At 40.9% G+C, this 25,981-nt stretch overlaps 1 protein-coding gene across 5 annotated transcripts in view; it reads left to right on the top strand.

Annotated features, from left to right (window-relative positions):
* The first annotated feature begins 14,998 nt into the window (after nucleotides 1-14,998).
* The window catches only part of TBCA (tubulin folding cofactor A), a 33,920-nt gene continuing 22,937 nt past the window's right edge, over nucleotides 14,999-25,981 (top strand). For 3 of the 5 annotated variants that reach the window (XR_012670825.1, XM_075136315.1, XM_075136318.1), the window contains exon 1: nucleotides 14,999-15,148. Coding sequence is in view for 4 of the 5 variants with exons in the window: in XM_075136315.1 (XP_074992416.1) it covers nucleotides 15,096-15,148 (53 nt within the window). In the remaining variant the exon portion in view is untranslated. Of the gene's footprint in view, nucleotides 15,149-15,614; nucleotides 15,768-25,778; nucleotides 25,896-25,981 lie in introns of all 5 variants that reach the window. The other 2 variants (XM_075136316.1, XM_075136317.1) reach the window with 2 other exon arrangements.

Raw genomic sequence — 25,981 nt, 5'->3', positions numbered from 1 at the left:
TGAATTTCATCATCTGCAAACATCTATGCCAAAATCTGTCACCTAGATGTTTGTAATTTGAGGACTCAGAGCTGTGTAGACTTCTGTGTAAGGACGCAAAGCCACCTACTCATAAAGGGAAGACACACTCTAAAAAATGCCCCTGGTCTGCAGTGATGCAATTTTGGGACACAGTAACACAAGAAATATAAATGATACTGGAATCTTTCATTCCAGACACTCTGTCTCCCTAATGATACATCAGAGTATTTTCATCTAACCTCTCCTGCTAAATCATTGGTAGTATTGGCTAGATATTGATGATAAATGTATCATATTGATAGCTAAATATTGGTAGCTAAATGTATCATAATGCATCATTGTAACATCTCCAATACCTGCTGATAAATGGCTTCAATCTCTTGCTACAACAGCAATTTATGAAAGAATATCATATAAACTTCAAGATAAACTCCCACAATTTGAAGAGATTGCCTCTTTCTATACTTTATAAATAGAAGCAAAGATTGTACATCTCCTCCAATATATGTGTTGAAATGGTCTAGTCTAATTCCCAAAAGGACAAGTATAGAGCTCAAAGGGGAGCTCTTTGCTGGTCTAGATTGTCATAACTCCAGGAGAGCTACAGCAATTTACTCCAAAGAAGAATCTGTCCCCAGGAGCCTGCCTGCTGTTACCTCTCCACCTCTCAAGCTTTACCAAAGTGATTTTTTTTTCTCTCCTTTACAAGGAGCCCTCACCCAAAGACACCTAGCTGCTTTGGGATCCCCCAAAATGGAACAGATGAAGAATCCCATACTTTTAAAAGAAATTATCTTAGTGATGTGCAGCAGGTCCTTCCCCTCTTTCAAATTCTTTCCAAAGGGGCGTAATACTAGTTTCTAATCATAAAAAGTCTTAAGACATTTATTCTGGGGTAAGAAGCTTTTATGAGCCAGATAAGACACTGACCTGATTCCCCTTTTGGCTGAACTCGCACTTATTAACATCTTGTGCCAGGCAGGTGGAGGGGTAAAAAATTCCAAATTAAATGCTGTCAAAATATTTTCAAAACATTTCAATAGCCGTTTTTCATGAAACACTAGTGGAAGATGCAAAAGAGGTGACAGTGAGGCACATAGTTTATATCATTGCTCACATTTCCACCTCTGAGTTCATTTATCTCCAAGTTGTACTTATAAAACCTTTATGTATCACCATAATTTATTTCTGGTATGGAATAAATGTACACATGCATTTCATCTAATCAAGGCAGTGTACAGGCAGGAACTAGCTGACAAAGTGTTCCTCATGACCTTTTAATGTATCTCTTCTCTTTCCTATATTCCCTTCAAATGTCATTTCCTCTTGCCTTCTGTCAAACTGTTGTAAGCATGAAAATAATAAATAATACATACTTTGTATTCCAGCAACTTTATACAATTGCTTTTAACATATAAGCTCTCCAGCGAGACAAGAAAGAGAAAATTTGAGTTGTAGCTCTCTTATCTTAAAATGAGTGAGAAACCATTATGTTCCATTTGTGCCACATCCCACAGCCAGTGCCTGGGAGCCAAGGGAGGGAAGATCTTCCCTCGGTACATACGGCACCAGCATATTGACAGTAGCACTAGCTGTTGAAGCAGAGATCCCCAAGAGCCCACAGGCAACCCCCAGGAGGTCTGTGAGCCAGCTTATCTCACATCCCAGCACTGCTACGGTGATGTGGACTAACCCCCACCTGAGCATGGTAGCAGACCAGGGGTACGGAAACCTGCTTGCAGGAAGCCTTGGGAAAGGTTGCCAACGCATGGACAGCTCTTCCTAGGAGAAGAGGACCTTGTTTTCATGGTGCTGGGGACTGCTGGGCAGTGAAGAGGACTTGCAGCTGAAGCTTTGCTCTGTCCTGTGTTTGTGTGCAGGACAGAGTCGGTCCTCCCTTTCTTCCATTAGATATTTCAAACTCTCAGGAATTTGACTAGGCCCCCTAGGCTCTCCTGCCTCCACTTTTGTTGGATGCAACACCAAATTAAAATAAGAATTAATGGAAGGGGCTCAGAATTTAGCAGCTCTTTGCTGGCTGTGGATACCCTGGCCAGTGAGGACAGCTTTAGGTCCCTCTTGCTCTTCTGTTAAGACAGAGAGAAAGCCAAAAGGCCTTTTTGTGGCCCACAGGCTCCCCTGTGCAGAAGGAATAGGGATTGCTGGAGGGCAAAGGGGGCTGACCAAGGACTTCATAATTAAATAAAACAAATTAGCAAATGCCAGAGTCAGGCACTGGTTCTAATGAAATGGTTTAGGGTAAATAAACACTCACACATTTATACATAAAACCAAAGCTTGTATGGAGGAGATCAAGCCAAGCAAACCCTGTCATATTCAGCTATATGTTAGTGCAGTAAAATTGAGCATATTTCTCAACTCTCAGACAAGACAGTTCCTGTAAGTGCACCTGTTTGATTTTGTTAGGGTTTTTTTTTTTTCCTTTCCTTCCAGCTGCTCACAAGACCAATAAATGACTAAGTAACACCATTATTGTAAAACAAGCTGCACAGCACAAAGCTGTATTTACTGGAATGATGTCACATTATTGTTTCCATTCCATTAAATGTTTACTTTAGGCCTTTTATAACTGTTAGAGGTATAAAGGTTATTCTTCCAGCCTCAAAGAAATGCAGTGAGAGGCAATTTTCCAAGTGGTGCAAAAAAGTTATGCACAAGTCTCGTTATTCACGTACTCAATAAGAAAATTTAGCTCCCTGCCCGCCCCCGCCCGTCCCAGCTTTCTCAGCAAGATGCAGCAAGATTCAGAAAACAAAGAGATAAAACGTTTTGGCCTGAGTGTCAGTGAAAAAAAGAGGATGTTATTTTTCATCAATTATTCTGCATTATGATTTGATCTACTTCATCCCCTGCACATTTTAAGGAAAGCATTTGCAGAGCACAGGGTTAATACATACAAGATGCATCATGTATACGTCCTTTTCAACTTGATGGTACAAGATTTGGGCTATGTTATTCCTTTTTGTAACAGCAGAGTGTTTTATTTTATTTGCCAGACAGACAGAGAGGAGGAATGTGTTGATGGTTCTGAAAATCAAGGAACTAAACTCAAGCATTGAAAGGGCCCAGCTGTTTCTTGAGAAGTGTTACACAGAAATGAAAAAGCTCTGAATATTACAGGTTATTGCTGGGAAATGTTACCTGTGATATGCTAGCAACAGAGCTGAGGGTAATCATAAACTCGGAGGACAGGTCACTTACATCGTCTTATGTTTGCATTGATTAATGCACAGAAAACTTCATAGATCTGGGTCAATAAACAGGAGAACAAGGTGCAACATTTCTTGTGATTCTGGAAAGAACAGATTTAAGAGATTGTGACTGTATTTCACAGGGCTGTATCTTACAAATCCTTGTTAGCCTTTACCTGCTCATAGTAATTTAAACTTCCAATTTTAATCAGGATTAAAAACAGTGAGAAGGAAACCTTGATTTAAAGAGCTGATTTTATTTTTGCTTTGCATTTGCACTTGGTAATTAACTTTGTTCTCACTGACTGGCATAATAATTAACACAAGCTGATTTGCAACCATATTTGCAATGTGTATTTGATACATATCAATATCTTTTTTATTTTATCATATAAATATACACAGTGAGAGCGCAAGAATTATTGTAATTTGTTCAGATGCTTAGGTTTTACACTCATCTCAGAAAATGGCAAAAGACTTTTCTCTTGATTTTATTTGGGCTTTGTATCAAAATGCGTTGGGGTGGAAACTAAAAATCAATTTAAATGCATAAAACTGGTTTAATTAATTGTGTTAACTGTCTTAAACATACGGCATCACTTTTTTTCCTTATAAAAAAGAAACATGTTTAAAACTAACCAGATTACCAAATGAGTGAAGTGGATACATTATTTAGTGAACTGAGAGATTATTTCCTGTCTCCAGGAGCTAATACTTAGATGTCTAACATAAATGGCTACTGAGATTATCAGAAGGGCTAGTGCCTCATTTCCCCTGAAGTCAGTAGGAGTTAGATATTTAATTTGTAGGAGGGATTTTGGAACTCCCACTGGTCATCCGTCTCCATCTCCAGGCACCAACATGTCTTTGGAAATCTAACCCCTCACCATCAGGGTTTTGTCTGTTTTATCTTCTCCACTTTTTTTGTTCATACACTAAAAAAGAAAACAATCCTGCATTTTCAGCCTTCAATACATTTCTGAATTTTGCGTGAGCAATGCTAATTAAATGGCAAAAATATTTGTTGTGCCTGCTAGCTCAGCTAAAACAAACATCAAAGAAACCAGAGGCTTTTCTGTACGGTAAAACATTTGAAAAAGTGCAAAAACCAATACAAGCATCACAGTAAAGGCAGGAAAAGTAATATGTTTCTGGATTTGAAGACATAATCATTATTTTAACAAAGTCCACGCTGACCTTAAAAATTTAATGTTTTTCTACTAATTCCCCAAGCAGATTTATTTGAGCCACTGAGTAGAAGAACTTTTCTAATATACTGAAATAACGCTGAGAAAATCTAAGCTTTAATAGGGTTATCCGTGTTTTACATCTGATTTCAGTTTTATTTTTAATGCACTTAATTTGACTAGATTTTTTAATTAAATATAAACATCTATGTTCAATCTAACTTCTGAGCACCTTTAGAAATTCTCAGCAACCACACTGGGTGCCTGGGCTGCCAGTACAGTCACTGGGGCATTACATGACACGAAGCTGAGTGGTGCAGTCGACACACCTGAGGAACAGGATGCCATCCAGAGGGACCTGGACAAGCTCAAGAAGTGGGCCCATGTGAACCTCATGAGGTTCAACAAGGCCAAGTGCAGGGTCCTGCACCTGGGTTAGGGCAACCCCCAGTATCAATACAGGCTGGGAGATGAAGGGATTGAGAGCAGCCCTGCCAAGAAGGACTTGGGGGTACTGGTGGATGAAAAGCTGGACATGAGCGAGCAATGTGTGCTCACAGCCCAGAAAGCCAACCGTGTCCTGGGCCGCATCAAAAGAAGCGTGGCCAGCAGGTCGAGGGAGGTGATTCTGTCCCTCTACTCTGCTCTGGTGAGAACCCACCTGGAGAACTGCGTCCAGCTCTGGAGTCCTCAGCACAAGAAAGACATGGACCTGTTGGAGTGGGTCCAGAGGAGGGCCACAAAAATGATCAAAGGGATGGAACACTTCTCCTATGAGGAAAGGCTGAGAGAGTTGGGGTTATTCAGGAAAAGAGAAGGCTTCAGGGAGACCTTATTGCGGCCTTTCAATACTTGAAGGGGGCTTATAAGAAAGATGGGGACAGACTTTTTGGCAGGGCCTGTTGCAACAGGATAAGGGGGAATGGTTTTAAACTAAAAGAGGGTAGATTTAGACTAGATATAAGGAAGACATTTTTTACAATTAAGGTGGTGAAACACTGGAACAGGTTGCCCAGAGAGGTGGTAGATGCCCCATCCCTGGAAACATTCAAGGTCAGGTTGGATGGGGCTCTGAGCAACCTGATCTAGTTGAAGATGTCCCTGCTCACAGCAGGGGTGTTGGACTAGATGACCTTTAAAGGTTCTTTCCAATCCAAACCATTCTATGATTCTATGATTCTATCTCTCCAACTAGAATCTAAGCAGGGCAGAAAGTACCAGTGTGAAAACCATACCTATCATCTCAAATTTGGCCTTTCAGTGCCTTCTCTGATGTACTTTCAGGTGCTTCCTTATACTCAGGATGCCCTGCCTGAACTCTTTAATGGATTCAGGCAGCTACATCTTTTCTTTAAAAGCCTAAATGCAATGGTGCCCCTGCTTTACCCAGCAGGTCAGTGGTTCGAGCTTTCACCTTGCTTGAATTCCCTCTTCTGCCAAGGAAAGTCTCCTAAGATAGAGTCCACATGACCAGGTAAGTGGGGACCTTCTGAAAGGGGAGCCCTCCCTAATCCACCTGCTGAGGTTTTATCGTTTTCCATATGACTATTTTCCCATAGGGAGGACGTAACCACTTGGCTTCATTGTCATTCTTCTTTGTCTCTCTGCTTCAATCATATGGAATTATTACAGCAAACATGAAGCAGCACTAACAGGAGGAAAAGAGTTTTTTCCATGCCAAATATTTTCTGTGCTCTGGCCAGGGATGGTTTCCTGGCAGGAAAAACTGTGCATTGACCCACATTCTTCTAAAATCCAGGTTTGGTTAAGCTGTGGAGTAAAACCAACAGCAAATAATCACTCCAAAGATGATGAAGGGACAGAAAGCCTTGTTGGGATTTCTAAACTAGTCACCAGTGTGGCATGCTGTGTATGGTCATGCTGAGGTGTTTCTCAGCATGCCTAGAGGAATTTTCCTCATGGTCAAGGTTGGAAATGTAGTGCCTACAAACTTCAAATATCTCCAGGTTTAAGAAAGAGTTGAGCTGGGGGGGGGGCGTCACCTTTTCAAATTCAGATCCTGAGGCTGAGTCTGCAGTACAAGAGTCTGGTTCTTCAGTTTAGGTGTGTGTGTTTTGACAAGCAGACTTTTAGGGATGGAGGGAACAACTAAGATTATCTGGCCTAAACTCCTGCACAGATTTCACCTGTTAATTTCTACATTGAGCCTTAACTTGCAGTTAAGCTAAAGCATATTTTACATTGAACACCTCCATCTCCCTTACCCATTGGTAGTTTTTCCAGTAGTTAATTGCTTAGTAGTTAAAATTTGGCCCCTTAATCCAATCCTGATTTTGTCTAGTTTGAGCTTGTTGTTGTATCCTACTGCTCATTCTTTCTGCTAGGTTGTGAACCTGCTGCTATCAGAAATTCCTTCTCTATGTAGATTACAGTTTGACCAAATCCCTTCTTTTCTTTGCTGACTAAATACCCTTAGCTTCTGGTGCCTTGCTGCCTGGAGTATGTTTTCCAGGTACTGTATCACTGCCATAGATTTCTTCTGAGCCTTACAAGCTTTTTTCCCATTTTAAAGTGCAGAACTGGGCATGTTATTCCAACCAGAGCCTCACTCTTTTGGCATTTCTAGATATTAAGACTCCTGCATAATACTGATGTGTCAGTATGTTAAGGGATGATACCTGCTCCCTGTCAGCTGTGGTATTATAGCTGCGCTTATGTTCAGTTGGTTAGCCATCACAACCCAACAGTCCTTTTCTGGGGTTACTAGTTTCCAAGTCACAGTTTTTCACTCTGTAAGTCTGACTTATACTCTTTGCTCTTACATGTGTGACCCTGACTTTTCCAGCATTGAAACTATTTATTTTGAATTAGTTTATTTCACCCAGCAATCCCGTCATGGTTTAACCTGGCAGGCAGCCAAATACCACGCAGCCACTCACTCACTCCTCCCCCCCCACACAGTGGGACGGGGAGAGAATCGGAAGGGTAGGAGTGAGAAAAACTCGTGGGTTGAGATAAAGACAGTTTAATAGAACAGAAAAGGGAAAATAATAATAGAAGAATATACAAAATGAGTGATGCACAATGCAATTGCTCACATCCACGCTGACTGATAACAAAGTAGCGATTGCTAATTCCTGGAACACGCTTATCATTCATATACTGAGCATGACGTCATATGGTATGGAATACCCCATTGGCTAGCTGGGCTGGCTGTACTGACTATGTTCCCTCCCACTGTGCACCTAGCTCGGTCAGTAGGGAATGGGAGCTGTCCTTGACTAGCAGGGTACTCAGCAACAGCTGAAAACATCAGTGTGTTATCAACATTCTTCTCATACTAAATCCAAAACACAGCACTAGGAAGAAATTTAACTCTATCCCAGCCGAAACCAGGATAAATCCAAATTGCTTTACAGAACTAATCTGTTCTTATTACTTACAATGTCAACAACGTTTGTGCTAGCAGCAGGCTTTACTAACAATTATTTTATACTTCCTCTCAGGTGATTAATAAATACATCGAATAGCTTAGGCCTGGTGAACAGATTCCTGCAGGACCTCACCAGAAACTCCAACATTATGATAACTACCCAATTACAACACACCAATTTCCAAACTATTTAAAATGTGCTAAACTGATACTGTACTGTGCTAACTTTAATCACAACATAGTGTGATTTCATGCCAGTTGCTTTACAGTGTCAAGCTATATCATGACAACATGTTTATCTCTGTCAATAAAAATTGCTGTCCTATTAAAAGCACACATCTTTGATCTCCCTTAGACTTTCTAAATACTGCTTCATCTTGATGTTACAGTCTCTACAGATACTATTTTCCTTTTTTACTGGTTCATGAGAAGTTTTCAGAACATCACATGTAGCACCATAAGGGATATTAGCAAGATCTGCCTATTTGGTGCCAGCTACTTTGCATCCTCCACCTTTGTGTGCTACCAACATGTTCCTGTCTGCTAAGTACTGGCAAAGATTGCTTCTTCGTTGGAGAATATTGTCCTGAGTGTTCAGTTTCTGGTAAGAATTGTAGTTTTCAGATGTGGCCAAAAAAGGAGGAATCCCCTTTGCTGGTATTTAAACTTTGCACTGAAGCATGTGATCAGTCAAACCCACACAGATGTCAGTTGACGTCCGTGAGTTTCACAGCTTTGCTTTGTATTGTATCACAGAAAGGATTCAATTAAAAATAAAGTTAATAACTTAGGAATCAAGCAGGCATTGAAGACTGGCTTCAAGATATTTAGACAAAGAGTCTTTAAACATCCTGAATCTTTCTAATGACTCAGGGGGAGATAAATAAGCAAACATATAAGTATATATAAATATATAAAATCTACTTCTTTTTTTCCAAAGAGATTGATCACACACAGCTTTATTCTGTGAGTTCTTTAAACTTCAGATTTGAATTTGATCTTTCATTGGAGATTTTATTAAATCCAGTTATTGTCAAATCAATAATTATTTTTATTTCACTCCAGTGAGAATCACATACATGATATTCTTATTTTAAAATAAACTATCAGTTAAAACAGAAAATCTGTCCCCAAGGTAGGACAAAAAGAGAACAGCCAAAATAAGATTAGTGACAGGTTCATAATCAAAGCTCCTCTCTCTATTGAGAAATAAACACTTGTAAGGATTCTCAGTGTGTTTTACAGTCTTAACGGCTGTCAGGTCTCCCTTGATTGACCCCGAATAAAATCTAACTGGGGGTGACAAAAAAATATGTCCATCAACTTTGCTCATGCATTACATCATAAAAATTGACTGGAGTCATTGACTATAGGTAGCAATGAGCAAAACTACACAAGATAAATACTCTGGTTTGTGGATACTCATTCACTCCACTTTCGTCTGTCACCTTGATTTTTGAATTGGGCATTCATGGGTAAAAAGTAGGTGATCTGAAAAAATCGCGTATGTCCTTTAAAAGACAGTATCATGTTATGTTACTCCCTTCACAGAAATTTATGTTATATGGTGTTAGACCATGGGCTAAGCTTAATGTAACATGATGCATTAAAAACTGCACATCATGATTGTAATGTGTGTCAGAACAATGAATTGTTATATCACATATCTCTTCATTTGTAGGTAGGGGACCCATGGAAATAATTCGCAAAGGGATATATTCCCCTTTTGATGCACACACATAAATCCCTTTTTCTCTCACTACTTCCAGCTCTTCACCTAATGGTTGGACTGAGCTAGGAAAACTGCTTTTAAAAAAGCCTTGAGTTAGCTAAAAAGGTTTGAATTGTAGCTTAGCATTTATTATAGGCACAGTTTAACCCTCAAAATGTATGAGAGGACTGTTTTGTAATCTGCATTCCCGGGTAGTGTAACATTTGAGGAATCACCATTGCTGCCTTCTCTACCCGGGGTAAATTGTACTGTCACTATAGCTTTGCTGAAGATGAGTAGGTTTCCTTCTGATTTTATACCACCACATCCCAATGGACTACTTCCTTTTCACAATAGCATAGATGAAATCAGAATCCGTCCCGGAGGTGTTTGGAGAAGGTACAAAGGCAGAAATGGGAACGGACTTTGCCCTCCAACTCTTTTCAGCTTCTGCCTGGTGTCTCCTTCCTCCTTTACCTAACTTCCCAACGTATTCGAGTCTCTCCTGCAACAAAACACAGCTCCCAGTTGATTCACCCTGTTCAGTAGGTATCTCGCAAACTCTGCAGCAGCAACCTGTTTTATCCTTGTCCCACACCATGGCCTGTGCTACATGCCTGTATTTGTGGCATTGAACATCTCTCCAAGCATTTTGGGGTGGATATTTGTGGAAGATCGTTTTGACCAGTGATCACCTGATAAAAAGTGTGTCAAGAGAACTACACTACAAGGAATACCGATACTATGTTGTATGATCAAAACCAGTGAAATTCATTCTTGTGCACTTAAATGGTGCCTAACTTTGTGCTGGCCAGCTGTACAGAGGTTAATTTTATCTAGTGAATATATAAAAAAAATTAAGGAGATGCTACTAAGTTTTATTCAAAATCTGATATTATTTATGTAATACCCTTTAGGGAGGTTGAATGAAATTTTCTTTTCCCACAAAAAAGATAAAATTTGAAGACTAAATTTTGATTTATCATAAATGAAAATGAAATTATATTCAAATTGCACAGATGGTTTTGATGGATAAACAAAATAGTATAAAAGTTCATTGAGCATTTACTTATTAAAGTAATGGTCTCAGTCCTCAGCTGAAGCAAATGTACATTTGGCACGGCTATGGCCATGGATTTTTCAAGCTGTCTAAACCAACTGGTAATGGACGAGATGATGGAAACTGCCACTGGGGTTTAGTGGACTTCAGAGGTGACTGCATCTCCTCCTGCAAGGTACACTCTGACCTCAGCAGCATAGGTGGAAGTGCATAATACCTCTAATTTGAACTATATCGGCTGACAAATGTGTTGGCTCTATAGTCCAAATGAACTAGTGCTATAACACAAAACAGCTCCACTGCAACAGCCCTGTTATTTCAGAAACTCCTTTACTAAAGCCAAGGAAATGAACTTAAAGGGAGGAAGGGATATGATGAGAATACAGGATTAATGAGACTTACTACTTGCACAGCTATGTGTGTTTCTTAAGGGTAGTCTTTAATTGAGAGACATGTTAACATAATATCAGAGGGACTTGTGGCATATTGCAATGCTTTTGAGTCTGCTCTTTTCTTGTGACGAAGCATATGTGCACCATTAACTTCTTAAGCTGGTCTTTCACAGAGAATATTATGTGTTGTAGGAAGTGCTTTGCAGCTTGGTGTGCTCCCTTGCATGTGAATTGTGAACATTTCAGATGAAATATCTATACATAGTTGTTTATATGTGCAGAGATCTGAGCTCATCAGGCTGATTAGCTGCTTCCAGTCCTTCATTCTTAAGTGAAATGGGAATGAGCAGTAATCACTACATGTGCTCTTATCCAGAAGAAATAAAGAAGACTTAGCTGGATTTTTTAGGCAGTACATTGGCAGTGACAATTACACCCAGTCAAGTAAATTTGTACAAAACATGTAACAAACTGCCTTGGAAATATTCCTTATGTAGAGCCAAACGAAAGCTGAGATGACCAGATGACACTGGTCAGAGGAGAGGAAGTCATATTCACAGCAGCTGCAGCTTTTACACGTGAGATGCTGGGAAGGAGCAATACAGGAGAACATGTAAAGGTACATGTAAGAGTCCCACATACAGAACGACTTGCTCCATATGACAGCATAGCTAGAGCATCAGCAAATTATGTTTAGGCACCTGCCTCTATGCAACGGTGTGCACATAATGACTTAGGGCTAATAGATCTTATGAAAAACCTTCAACCAGATGCAACACAAGCAGAAAGCTGCCAAAATTCATTGAAGAATCAACAGTTTCTGTACCATCCAAAAGGTACGATGGGATTCACTATCTTCGTAACGGAGTGTACTCAACTCTGCTGTAACGTCACTAATTCACATGGAAACATATCTACGACTGACTAGGTTAGAAATTGTTTCAAAACAGTTCTGGAAAAAAAAAACCAAACCCTTTAATTAAAAAAGGAGTGCCTCTCCTGGAAAGCACTATACATATCCAGGTATCATTATACATTATACATATGCAGATATCCAGACTCTTAGACATAAAATTACTGTTTTTTAAAGTGTCAGTTAAAAACTTTTAGGTACTAATACAAACATGTATTAATAATAAAGTAGATCATGCTTTTAGACACATTTTACAATATACTTTGGCATCCACCAGTAACACTTTTTTCAAATTATCATTGTATGTGCTTAAATATGAACTCAGATTTGGTATTTTATCATCTGTTTAGTTTTCTGAATTATATGTAAGAAAACAATTGCATTCTACTTCTAAAATTCACTAGCTGAGCCTAAACACTGTCAGTAATACGAGTTAATGCTTCAGGGCTAGAAATAAAACATTTGTAGCACTTGGAAACATGAGTTACTTTTCTTAATATTGCTGCTTCTAGGCAATTTTTATTTTCGTACTGGTTTTTGTTGTTGGCCTTCTCACTTATGGAACAACTATGTCAAACATAGAAATGACACCGAAGACTGTTTTTGAAAAAATAATTGATGTGTAGGTGCACGGTGGTAGTGCAGCTTTCCTTGCAGCAGTGTGTATTTTCAAAGTGTAGGTAGCGTAATTGCGCTGCCTTGGACTTGTTTAGAAAACAGCTTTCAGCCCCGGCATGACTTGATACAGCTTTCTAAAGCCAGATTAATAAGATCTGAGTTTCTGTCGAAGTAAGGGGCTGCATTTTCCCTTGTGCCTGCCAGGGTGCTGCTCTCCTTCCTCCTCCTCCTCCTGCATGGGTGATGGCAGGTTTGCATATCAAATATATAACACATCTATGAACTTGTCTCCAGGTCATAGCCGTTCATGGCTGTTCAGGCTGTTGATTTTGAGACCTGCGTGTCCCTGCAGAGACAACCTGCCGAGCCAAGGCTGTATTTGGGCTGGCTCAGCTCACAGGTCCTCAGAGAGGCTTGCTGGGCTCTGTAACAAGCGTCATGTTTGTCCTCCTCTGCGCATAAGACACAACTCCGTGGACTTGAGCTATCTTGGTCCTCCCTATGCCACGTCTGAACGGGGCCCAATGGTGCCAGCTGCACTCCCATGGATGCTGGCTAATGACCTGTGACTGGCACATCACCGAAAGCAACATGACATTCCTTCCTCACAGCCAGCTTTTCTCAAGAGGTATTGGTCACTGGCAGTGTCGAGAGTCAGGGCAAGTGACTAATACAGGATGAAAGGATGTGGAAGAAAAAAAGGCCTCTGCAGACCTTACTAAACTGTACTCCACTGGAACTATATTTATCTTTCTTATTTATTCATTGAAGCTATGTTTTTTTCTTTCTTATTGATTTAAATGCTCATTCAGGGGAAGCTCTTTCCAACACAGATCCAAGAATTTGACTCCTTAAACGGTTACCCTCAACTAAGTATAATCATGAAGGAAAGCAGCCCTGGAGCACAAGTCTTATGAGGAGCGGCTGAGGGAACTGGGACTGTTTAGTCTGGAGAAGAGGAGGTTGAGGGGAGACCTCATCGCGCTCTACAACTACCTGAAAGGAGGTTGTAGCGAGGTGGGTGTTGGTCTCTTCTGCCAAGTAACTGGCGACAGGACGAGAGGAAATGGCCTCAAGTTGCGCCAAGAGAGGTTTAGATTGGACATCAGGAGAAATTTCTTTACTGCAAGAGTGGTCAGGCCTTGGAACAGGCTGCCCAGGGAAGTGGTTGAGTCACCGACCCTGGAAGTATTTAAAAAACGTGTAGATGAGGCGCTTAGGGACATGGTTTAGTGAGCATGGTGGTGCTGGGTTGATGGTTGGGCTCTATGATCTTGGAGGTCTTTTCCAACCTTAATGATTCTATGATTCTATGAACTGTCAGTCGGTTATAACTCTGGGACTGAGCTGCCAGTGCTAATGTTGCCTCTTTGTTTGTTTCTACCAGTCACCTGACACTGAGGGGACAGACAGGTCCTTTCAGAGATCCTTGGCAGAATGATGACAGCACTAAGTTGCAGTTAAATTAAGGCTTTATTTTGTTAACAGGATTGTATAATTATTATAGCACAGAATTTATGATTTGCATGGCACGGGGTTTCTACAAGCAGAATTGGTGTAGTACAATTTATAAGTAGCGTAATACAGAATTTTGTAATACAACTTAACTTATGGTTTCTAATCACGTGGACCCTCTGCAGACTGGGTTGGATCTTAATACACGGTTTGCTGTATCAATATAACAATCATAACCTGGACTCGAAATCATGTAAAAGAATACGAGTCACTCCCTCAGACCTCGGAGGAAGCAGACGATGGTGGAGGCGTCCCTGGTCGTGGAGGGGTCACGGCCTCGCTGTCCGGCAGCACTTCTGGTCCAGGTTCCCCCTTACGACTTGTCACTGCTTGGTTTTACAGGGAGTGCTCTGGGTGCCGTTACCCTTCCCTGTTCTGTGGCGGGGTCATCACCAACACCGGCTTGGCTGGGTGCCTGGGACCTTCAAGGCTGGCAAGGAAGGGCGTAGTCTGCCTGGTGCCCAGGAACCTTGAGGCCGATAGGGAGGGGAAGAAGAAATCTGTTTGGTTCATCTGCTTGGTGCACTTCAGGGCCTGATAAGGAGGGGAAAGGGAAGGAATATGTGACCCGCTCGGTCACAGAGGATGGCTGCTTGCCTTATAAAACGGCGTTAGTTATGCTAACCGCATTACCAGGGGTGGGGAGCAGGGGGTACCGGTCACACCCCAACCCCAGACACCACCGCGCTACCGTCACACTATCCCAGAATAACTCCGGCTGCCGCCTCTGAGGGTGGATGCGCGCTCTTTTTGCGTGTGTGCTTGTGAACAAATGGCGAATGACACTTGGACGCCGCAGCCCCGAGCCCGCCCGCGCCCGGCCCGGCCCGGCCCGGCCCGGCCCCGCTGGTCGCTATGCGGACGGCGCCACTCCGCAGCCCGGACGTCTCCCCGGGCCCGGGCTGGTGGAGCGCGGAGCCCCGCCCCCGCCTCCAGTGGTGCCGCCCAGGTTGGCGGCTTGGCGCATGCGCGGGGTCGGGCTGCGCAGTCACGACGCTGCGCCGTCCCCTCCGAACTCTCCGCACCTGCGCCGCTGGCGCCCGGCCCGCGCCGCTCCGCCGCCAGCCCCGCCATGGCCGACCCGCGCCTGAGGCAGATCAAGATCAAGACCGGCGTCGTGAGGCGGTGAGTGCGCGCGGGGTGGCGGGAGGGCGCTGCGGCCCTCGCCCCGCCGTCCGGGGCGTCAGGCGCGCGCCTTGCCGCTGGGAGCTGTTGGAGGAGGCCGAGGGCGGTCCCCAGGGGGCGAGTAGAGAGCGAGCTCGGCACTGCTGCGGGCTCTGCGGGCGGCCCCCGCCGCCCGGAGCGGGGAGGGGGCTCCGCCGCGGCCTCCGGGGGCTCCGCCGGGCCGGGCCGGGCCGGCCGGAGGAGCGGCCAGCGGGGCTTCGTGCGTCGCCGGCCGTGCCTGCTGCGAGGACGGGGAGTTGGCGGTGGTGGTATTGCGCTGGGTGGGGCTGCCGGGGTGTGCCGGACGGCGGCCCTGGCACAGGTTCTGCCATGGCTGCCGCCGCCTTCCCCTCGCGCACCGTCGTCAGGAACAGGCCTTTCTCTCCCGAGACGACAATTAAACGGGCATCTTGTTCTGTTTCTTTAGTGATTTTGAGAGGCAAGGGGAGTCACGCTGCCCGTCAGTGTACAGGGCAGTCCCGCCGGAATCGTTGCCGAGGCATAAAGTCTTACCTATTTTATCAAAACAACTGTTAAATGGATTATTTCTGATTCGAAAGTGCACACTGCAAAGCCGATGGTAAATTCATCACCTGAGTCTCGGTTTTGTCTAGTTTTAACAGAATCTTAATTGTTAAGAAAGGTTGCAGTTCATCTGTCTGAATCCCTCTTATTATGGCTGTAAACACAAGGATTTGACGTTAAATATGTGGTCACAGTGGGGCTTGTTAAGGCTACACCCTACAAAGACTGCTCTGACTCATGCAGAGACAGGAATTAGTATGTGTGCCAGATGAGGATGTTAAATAGTCCAGTTTCATACAATTAACTTTGTATTATGACTTACTTAATTTCAGTTAGTAAAAGACTAACAGTAAGATGGACACACTTTCTAATACCTGATTAGCTTTGAAAGATTGGACTTGAAGACTGGAAAAGTAAAATGGATACAGATTTATCACTCTTTTTATGCTAGATAAAGGCACTTTTGAGTTCCTAGGCTCCAAACAGGGAGCAGTTCTCAAGTACTGCTGCAAGCAAGAAATTGATTATATGATTGTAAGGTCCTGTTTCCTGTCACTATGCAGGCCGTGCAAATCATGAACATGTGTGTTATTTTTAAGCTAGAAAGCTTTAGTGTGGCTTGGTAACTGCCTTTTGCTGTGGGTCCCTTTCATGGCCTGTGTTATGGTTACTGGCTTTGCTGGACAGGATCATTGTAAATGTCCTCTGTGCATTTTTAAATGGGTGGTGTTTTATGCCAGTTTTTATAGATGAAATTTTCTGAGGTATGGGGAAACTAGAATTACTTAGGTTAACATTTTTTCAGTCTGTATTATTTTTGTTAGCTGGAAGTATAACTTATTTGTCTAGAGACTTTTCAGAAAGCTGTTGTATCTAATAAGAGACAATTTTACTTTTGTAGAATTTGTAATTTGTAGAAGTTTCACTACTGGCATATCGCTGCTCTTTGATAGTTTTACTGAAAGAACTGTGTGGTAATACTGAATAGCATTTCAGGTGACCATTGCTTAATGATAAATCATCACGAAAGTTACCTGAACAAGCTTTTTCCTCATGTTCGTAGATTGGGAAACAGTGAGGGGAAAGGCTTTACTAGGCAATGAACAACTGTGTGGAGACGCCAGCAGAGCTGGTGCAGGCCTGCATGTTCACAGGGTGAACCATGTGGCTATGTCCCCTTGGACCTGGAAGTGGCATAATGATGCCAGCATGGTTATGCAGATAACTGCATGTGGAGCTAGCTCAGTGTCTGTATGCCACTGTCCATAGTGCTTCTAGGTGTGAGATTAGCTTGCATGTTCTTTTTCTCCATTTCTCTGCTTCTGCAGTTTAAGTGAGTCTGAAGGAGCTGAGAACAAGAGATGAAAATTTAGTAGTGTTTGTTGTCCTGTGTGAGCAATTTCCTTTACTGCCTAATGTGGCGGTTCGGTTTGTTCACTTGATTTACGGAAATCCATGGATGCTGGTTTTGATTCTGTTCCAAGCTTGTTGCATCCAAGTTGCAGGAGTAGGTTGCTTAAATTCCTACTGGATATTAGTTCAGTTACAATGATACTAACACAGTTCAAATTATATACAGTCAAAATTAACATACACAAAGTTTCTAATGTTTTTACTTTGTTTCTCATACATATACTTACTTTCCCTGGTGTTATACTCACCTTTTTTGCTGACCCTCTGGGTCCTGAGGCCACTGGGTCAATTTGGTAGTGGGGAAAGGACAAATTTAAGCAAGTCATCAGCATCCCAAATCCTTTGTTGAGAGGAGTATGATCTTGATTGTTTTGTACTTCTCAGAGTCTGCATATAGAAATGCATATAAAAAAATCCACATCTTAGTTTTTCTTCTTTGTTTTGCACTCTGCATTTTATCTGAATTTACTGCATATGGTGTGTTTTACATGTGCTGAATAGTTTTTCTTTGTTATCCTAAAACTGGTTTTAACCATCTGTCAGGGTTGCATTCCTTTGACCAATATTTGACCAATATCGGTGAGTTATTTATAGCATTGGGGCATTTCAGCATCTTCCTGTGTCTGTGTTTTCAAGAGCTCTGCTATCATCCCATGCTCCTGCTCTCATCAGTTTTGCTCTTTTATGCTGCTTTTTTTATTCTGAGTCAAAGATAGCTCATTTTTGTTAGTTACAAAAATCAATACAATAGTGTTATACCACATGATTGTACAAAGCTAAGCAAAAATTAAAACAAAGCACGTAATTGTGATAATAGTGTTTACAGTTAAACAAGTTAAAAAAAAAAACCTCGAGGCTGGCCAAGACAAGTCCAGGCAAAGTCTGACTATTCCTGAGAACTATTTTGTGAGCCTAATACAAATCATGTGGCCTCTTAAAAACAACGCTTAATAAGTTACAGTATATTTCAGGGGTACTGTATAGATGGGCATTCCTCTGAGCTGGAACAACTACCACGTGTGACAGGAGAAGACTTGGTGTTGGTCCATGATGGCTTAAGCTAATCTAAATCTGAGGGGCTGTGTTAAAGCCTCCTCCTTTGTGCCCTGCACAAGGACTTAGGTGGACATATTTCAGGGAGCTGATCCACTGAAAAATAACCAGGACTAAAAAAAAAAAAAGTTATTTGGAAGGATGAGGCCTGCCTGGACCAGCTCACCACTCAACTGTCTGCATTTCAGGGCTAGTACAAAGAAAGAGATTAAAACATTCGGGGAAATGATACAAATGCAGTTGACAGGATTCAGATATGCTTTTGGAGAATGGCTGTGTGAATAAGCAAGTAAATTTAGCTTGTGTTTGTTCTGTGGTAACAGTATGCACACCTACAATTACTCTGCAGCAGCTGGCATGCTGTAAGTGAAGGTAACTTAAAAAAAAAAGAAAAAAAAAAAAGAAAAGAAAAGGAGTGTTATCTTACACTCCCTGCGGGAGAGATGATACAGCGGCAGCTCCCACTTCTGTGGTGGTTGCACGCAGATACAAGAAGAGGTATGGCTCTGTCCCGCTCCACCCTTCCTTCTCCAACTAGAAGCCTAGTTATGTACTCTCTACTACAGTGGGCATGCATGTGACTTGAGTTAAGATAGGGACGTTATTTTGGACTAGAACAACTATATAGGTGTTTATTCCTAGTGTGTGAGAAGACTCACATAGAGGCATATTAAACATGCCATAAAGTGACTGACTAAACACTTCGATTAATTTTCGTTAGTTTTTTCTGTGTTTGCAGTTTAGAAAAGTACATTCAATTTAGCCTGTAATACTAATTTTCAAGCACATTCAATGCTCAGGCTGTAAGAATATATGAAAAAAGGTAAGGGTCAAGAACCATTAGGATATATTGAACCTCTTTGACATTTCATGTCTCTTTTTTAATCATCTGCTGTAGCACATTCTTTTCTCTCATTAGTTACCAAACTCATCACTTTTTTTCAAACTAAGAACAAAGCAAGCTGTTCTGCTTTGGGATTTTTTTTAACTGTATATAATAAATTGTTTGTGTGCCCCTCTCAAGAGACTATATGTTGTAGGTTTTGGGTACTTGCCTTCATGTTTCTTACATTGCTATGTATCAGTGAAAGAAATTTAAACTAGGAATGGGGGAGAACCTTTTGCTTTTTTTGACAAATCTGATAGCCAGGCTCTTGGTGATTGCATACTTTCATTAGCTTGTCATTCAAAAAAAGTAGATTTGATGAGCATGAATAATAGTGTTTGCTGTATTTGTGGTTTATGTCCTAACAAACAATACTTCTGGTTTAATCACTTTAAAATAGTCTTGCTCTCAGTAAAACCAAACTCAGACAACCTCTGGATAATGAGGGAATTGATTAGAAAAAAAAATTTTAAAAATACCTTATTCTCATTTCAGATTGGCAATGATTTTAAAAACTACCGCAAACAAAGTAAGTTGGGTCATGTGAAAATAGCACTGACATTTGCCCATAGTTTCCATCTGATTAAGTGGAAGTGACACCAGTAGATTAGAATGAGACTAAGACAATTCACATTGCAATTGTGTTAGTTTAACTTTAACAATCTTTTAACACTCTTGTTTAAATGTGGCTGACATACCATAATTGCAAATCTACAAGCCTTGATTATAGAATTTTACATCATGAACCTATGGGGAAAGTGTATTGATTTTTGTGAAGCAGCTCTTTTCTAAAACCACCTTTCTAAAACTATGGAATCTTCCTAAGATTGTTCTTTTGCCTGTTGCACTGATGTTGATACTGTTTTTTCTCTTTGTAAAATATCATCATATTGCCAAGCAATTTACACTGTGATTTTTTTTTTGTATTTTTTTTCCCAAGCACTGAAAGTTCTGCAAGTTACACAAAACTGTTTGTTTATTTTTAAATACAAATTTAAACAGTTCTTCTAAATTTAATTATTTTACTGATGAGTTCAGGATACATTTTGTGCAAGTGAACTATGAAGGCATTCCTTCTGCTGTATAGTGACTATTGCTAATTCAAGCACAAAAGTAGCTCATTTTCTTGGTTACTCAAGAAATTTATTATTTCTGATGTAAGTCACAAATTTTCTCAATCTTCTGTCCACCATATGAATTATGGTTGCTTTCTTGCTTGTTTCCCATTAGCCATAGACACTAGCTCTGGTTCTTAGCATCAATATACTGATAAGAAACTCATGTCTCCTTTCTTTATTCTCATTACAATTAGAAGGTTGTATGCAACAACTGCTTGTTAGTGCAATTTATGGGAAGGGCTGGGATATCTTATACCTTGTATCATTGAGGAATGATCTGCAGAGCTGCTCAGCTGTACTGAGTCAGCATGATAAAGCGATTTAATGTGTTTACACTGCACATCCAAGAGCTCAGGAGGGTGAATATTGCATGCGCTCTATCCAAATTACATAACCCTTCTCAGAGTGCAGGAGCATTGTGCATCTGTTGTCTAGGGTTGTCACCACTTGGTCCTGGAGCCTTAAACTTGGGTTCAGTGCTAGCCAAATGTGGTGATTAGATATATCTTAAGTACCTTCTGTAGTGCTCCTGGCATCAGGATCGGATTCACAAAGTCCGGAGCTGGCCCTGCATTTGAAGGCTGCTTTGGTCTTTTAGACTTATGAACTTCGTCTCTGTCCCACGTAAAAGCTGCTTTATGTGAACTGGCTGAGAAAAGAGCACACCTGCATTTACATAGTGCTGTCTGAGTTAACATCTGTGGCATACATAGTCACCAACCCAGATAATTAGTTGAAGGGTAATTGCAAGTTGACTCTAGTCTCCAGAAACAAAACTACTTGTTTGAGGGGGTTCCTATTTCTCTGTGTTTTCAGTGCATGCTTGCTTTTAAACTTCAGGAATACCAAACAGTACCCACACATATCTTAAAAAGCTGTGAGAAGAGCACAGTGGCTGCTGTGAAAATTGCATGGTGTGTTGTTCTTTTGGCTTTTTTAAAAATGGTTTTGATTTCATTTGTTTTATCTTTTGAGCAGACCTAAGCAGTGGTTCCTTTTTAGAAGTATCTCACAAATTTAAATTAGTAGTGGTCAGATCTTTAACGGATTGCCTCCTTCACATTCCTTCTTCCATCCCATTACCTCTTCTAAAAAAAAAGCCTCTAGTGAAATGCATGGTTGTGGCATCTCATTGTTTTTGTGTTTACAATTATCTTGTGCCCCCTGAGGCAAAACTGTCTTTTGCATGTCCATGCTGACCATAGCAAGCTATTGATGCCATCATTTTAATGGCGAAACTGTTGCACACCAGGTTTATCACCATAGGTGATGCTATATTAAGGAGGAAGGAATTTTTTTTTTTATTTGGGCAAGAACATATGCAAAGCTGTGGCTTTGCAACCTTAAATCTTTAAGCAGTCTTTCAAAAGTTTGAAAATACAGTAGTTAGTGTTGCTTGGCAACCTGAGTTTGGTGCCATTGTGCGTACCTGTAGTACTGTTGTCTTGTTTTTGATTGTACATACTTTTTTCATGGTGTTCTTAGTCATGGCATGGAGCCACATATTCACCTATGTGGATAAAACAGTTACAAATAAACATTTTGTGTGCTGAATTAGAATGTGGATCTATGGAAAAACTGAAAAATTGTAATAAATTTATGGTAGTGCTTTGTATACAGAAGATGAGTTACAACTGCACTAACAACCATAATTCATCCGGGCTTGACTTTGAGTTAAGTATTATTAAATTATATGTATCATCAGGTGGAAATCTCATTCAGGATGAGGAGGTCCATCATATTTTCTTTAAAGTGTATTAAGTCTCTTTCCTGATGCATTGCGAATTGCTTACATGCAATATGACTGTAGTTCTATTTAATTTTGCTCATGACTGTAACACTTCCAATTGGTTATCTCCAGTTGGGTAGGGGGGCTAGGGAACGCAGGAAGTAGATTCTGTGCCTTTTCTGCAAAACAAAGGTCTTGACTGAAGATAACTGGGTTACAGAAGGGAAAATGAAGTGGAACTGTGGTAACCCCAATTGTTGCCCCAACAAAGGCCCCATTTCTTGTTCTTCCTTCCCTAGAAATGAAGTTCTCAGGCTCCTTAGTGTTTACAACTTCCAACTTCTGTCCTATTCCATTCCATGCCATTCTCTCCTGGAATTTTTGCCACTCCAGAGCCTCTTCAGGATTGGCTGATAAACTTTTCACTTCTCTCCAGCTCTTGTTTTCAGCCCATCAGAAATGCTCTTTCAGCTTTCTTGATGGAGTAGCCCTTCTCTTCTTTGCTTCTGACCATCCAAGTTGCTTCTTGCTGTACTTCAGTAAAATCGTCATCCCCAGCCAGCACCTTCTGGTTTTTGAGTAGTCCATAACTTAAGAGCTTTCATCCTGGTTGCATCTATTGGATTCTTCCATTCCCCTGCCCCACTCCATGCTCCCACTGGCTGCTGGCATTCAGGGATGCCCTAGCTAGGGAGACTTTCTCAGTGGGGCAGAAGGGGAACTTCTGTTGTCACTATGGCAAGGATTTAAAAAAATCTGTAGGAACGTATTGCAAGAGCTGGGAAATAACTGTGTTGAGAGTTAAGGACAGAATGTGAAGCCCTGGAGATTCAGAGAAATCTCTAGTAACAGAGGTGCGTTAAAAATACTAAAACCAAGTAATTTTTAACTTGAAATAATTTTCTGACTTCAAAAAAAAACTTCTAACTGATTTTCATAGTCTTCACAGTAGTAATCCCTGACAAAAGCCAAGCTTGCAAAGTTTACCCGAAATGTCATGGTAACTCAGTTTTGTAAGCTGTAGATGCAGGATGGGCTAAAAATGATGCGTATGCTTGTGTGTCGTTATATCTTGACACTTAGAAGAGAAAGTTTTATCTTTTATGATGCTTTTGTCACTATCAAGAAAATTCATGCATAAACTTCAGATCCTGTTCAAATCAGAAAGTAATCACTCATGGCTAAGAAAACATGGCAATTCGTGTCAAGTACTCTTATTTCTTTCCTCCTTCCTTCATCTTCCTTCCTTGACTTTTCCTCATAGGCCTCAGTCTGTAATGCGTGTATGCTTATGTAGCATTAGTGAACCCAAGAATGTGCATAAGTAATTTGCAGATTTGGGACCCGATATTTTAAGTTCTGCAGGTAGTAATTAGCACAGTGCCAATGTTACTGCAGTGGTTGAATTACTTGTGTTATAATTGTGCTGAGTGTTAATACATAGAATTTATTATACTATAAAAAAAAAGCTGTACCCTGTACAGTTACACTATTACGGATTTTTAGGTTTGAACTAAGTCAGCATAGATATTTCATTACCTAGTCAATACATGCTGTCAGCTTTGGGTTTTCTGTGTGCTTTGGCAGAATCCATGGCATATTAGCATATACCCTGGTCAATAGTAACATTAGTTTTGAAAAGACGCATGTCCTTTCAATAGTGAAGCTATTCAATAGCAAAATTGAGAAATTCCCTCTTGTCGTCTACAGAGCTCCAGTGAGCTTGCTCAGTCCAGCCAGAAAAGTGTTTCTTGTGTTGATTTTTCTAATGCTGGAGAGCAGTCTTTATTTTGTGGCTTAAGCATGTAAGTGTCATTCTAGCTCATGTAGAACCTGATTTGTTGGCAATTGCTGGAGGTTGGGGAAAACATATCAAGAGTAGTAGTGTGCGCTTGCTCTGTCCTTGTACCATTTTACCATTTTTATTCTAGGCATCTGGTAGTAGTTCCTGCCTGTGACTGTGGCTCAGGAAGGTGGAACTTTTGTCTACCTAGCGTAGAGGATCTTAATTTCATTACGCATTCGGAATGTTGTGCATACTTTTTTCATCTGTCAACCTTCAGATAAACTCTGTGCCCTTCCTGTGATCAGAGAGGTAGATCTGCTTTCTACTGTTAATGACGCAACTACAGGAGATGATGCTGGTGTTGATGTATAAGGACTAGGGTAGGAACATATATACCTTTGGGGAGTGAGAAGGGAGGAGGATTTGGGGCTCTTTCAGCAGCAGCCAGGAGTTTGAACAGGCTAAACCACTTGCAACTCTGCACCCTAAACAGACTAGGAGTGAAGTCCCTTGAGAAATCAATGTCATCCTAAATTCAGAGGTCTCATTTCCCTCTCCCCCTCTACGGTTCTCTGGTCTCTGATGCTAGTCAAACCTTTTGCTGAGCTCGATCAATTGGCTTAACCCAGGAGAAAAACTGTCAGCTTTTTTTTTTTTCTTACTGTGTTAATTTCCTGCTGTTTTGGTGAGTTGAATTGGCTCATGGAGAGATCATTTGAGCATTAGTGCTGGCAGAGATGTATGCTGGGGTGGTGGGGGAGAGCAGACCTCTGTTAGTGGTCAGCTTTTTGACTGTCTTGAACCATCTTGTGTTACTTTGCGCTTCAGCTTGGGGAGCTGAAGTTGGGGAGAGAAAGTGAGTAGAAGAAAATAGATGAGTCATAATAGTATGCAAAAGGTAGCTTTGTTTGTTTCTTCTAGCTCAAGATTCTTTCAAGCCCTTTGAGCTCTTCTAGGTTTAGTCTGCAGATTTAAAGTAATAAAACTGTGGTTTTTACACAGGACACGAAAAATTGTGGAATAAGTGGTGTGAAAGTCAAACGTGTAAAGGATTTTAAAAGGGCAGCAGCCACAGCCAGGAGCTGACCTGTTGTCTATTAAACACTGATGGTTTAGTTTTGTTCTTCAGTGTTAAAAAGTCCTTAACTTGATTTCTAGAGGCAGCTACACCACAGGAAATGTCACTTTAGACTTGATTTGTTTCTTTATATTCGCTCCCTAGTAGTTAACTACTGGCTGGCACTGCAGACAAGGTCCAGAACAATTGAATCTTATGTTTCTTCTTTTTCATTTTGAAAGACTGGCAGAAGCTAGTAAAATACTATTATTTTATTTGGGTTATTTTTTCCCTGTTTCTGGGGGTGTAGGCTTCTGCTTCAGGGTCCATGAAAAATAACTAAGGAAAACAAGCTTGTTGTCAGTAGATTTAAATCAGATATTCACATCCGTTGAACATTTATGTGGAGTTCTGAAGGCTGAAAAGAGCTATTATAAATAGAGACTTGAAATATGAAAATAGCTAATATTAGTTGTATGCAGTTGTTTGACAGTTTTTACTTATTTAACTTTGGGTGTCCGAAGAGAGGAAGGACTTGAGAATTTTTGGTCAGTAGATTTATTTTAAAAGGAAAATTTCAGTCACTAGTTGGTACCTTAATTACGTACCAGGTGCTTCTAACCAAAAGCTCTTACATACTTCCTGATAGTCCATGGAACTGTAATGCTTGCTAGAAAGCAGAATGGGATGTGGAAACTGTAACAAAATATATTAAAAAATGAAACTTCCTTATAGATTTGCATTTTTTTAATCATCTGATCCAACTGCAAAATATATTATCCCATTAATTTAGATTGTCACTGTCTCTTTTTTCGAACTTTTAAATAACTTACTCTTTATAGCAATTTTGTTAATTTTTTAAAAAATCATTACTATCTTAAAATTTGAGGCCTTATCTTGAAACTTTAGGATAAAGACTGAAGTGTGAAGACAAACTTTATGGCCAAAGGGCATACTGAATGCACGTAGAAAAAAATAAAAAGAACAGATCCATGTTGACTTTGAATGTTTGGATCTTTCGTAGACTTCTTGAGCAAAATTGGACTTGAAGGTTTCTCTATCAGCTTCTCAAAGACTTTTCCGCATCTTGTATGTGGTGTAAGAAAGTACTTATTACTTTCAGAACAGATCAACCTTACAGGTACGTTTTATGTTATAAAACTACGGGTAGTGGTTTGCAAATGTAATTTAGAGGAAGACTCTTGACCCATTTAGGAACTTGTGGAT

This window comes from Calonectris borealis, chromosome Z (assembly GCF_964195595.1).
Source record: "Calonectris borealis chromosome Z, bCalBor7.hap1.2, whole genome shotgun sequence".
NCBI classification, from domain to species: Eukaryota; Metazoa; Chordata; class Aves; order Procellariiformes; family Procellariidae; genus Calonectris; species Calonectris borealis.
This window is presented reverse-complemented; position numbering and strand designations above follow the sequence as displayed.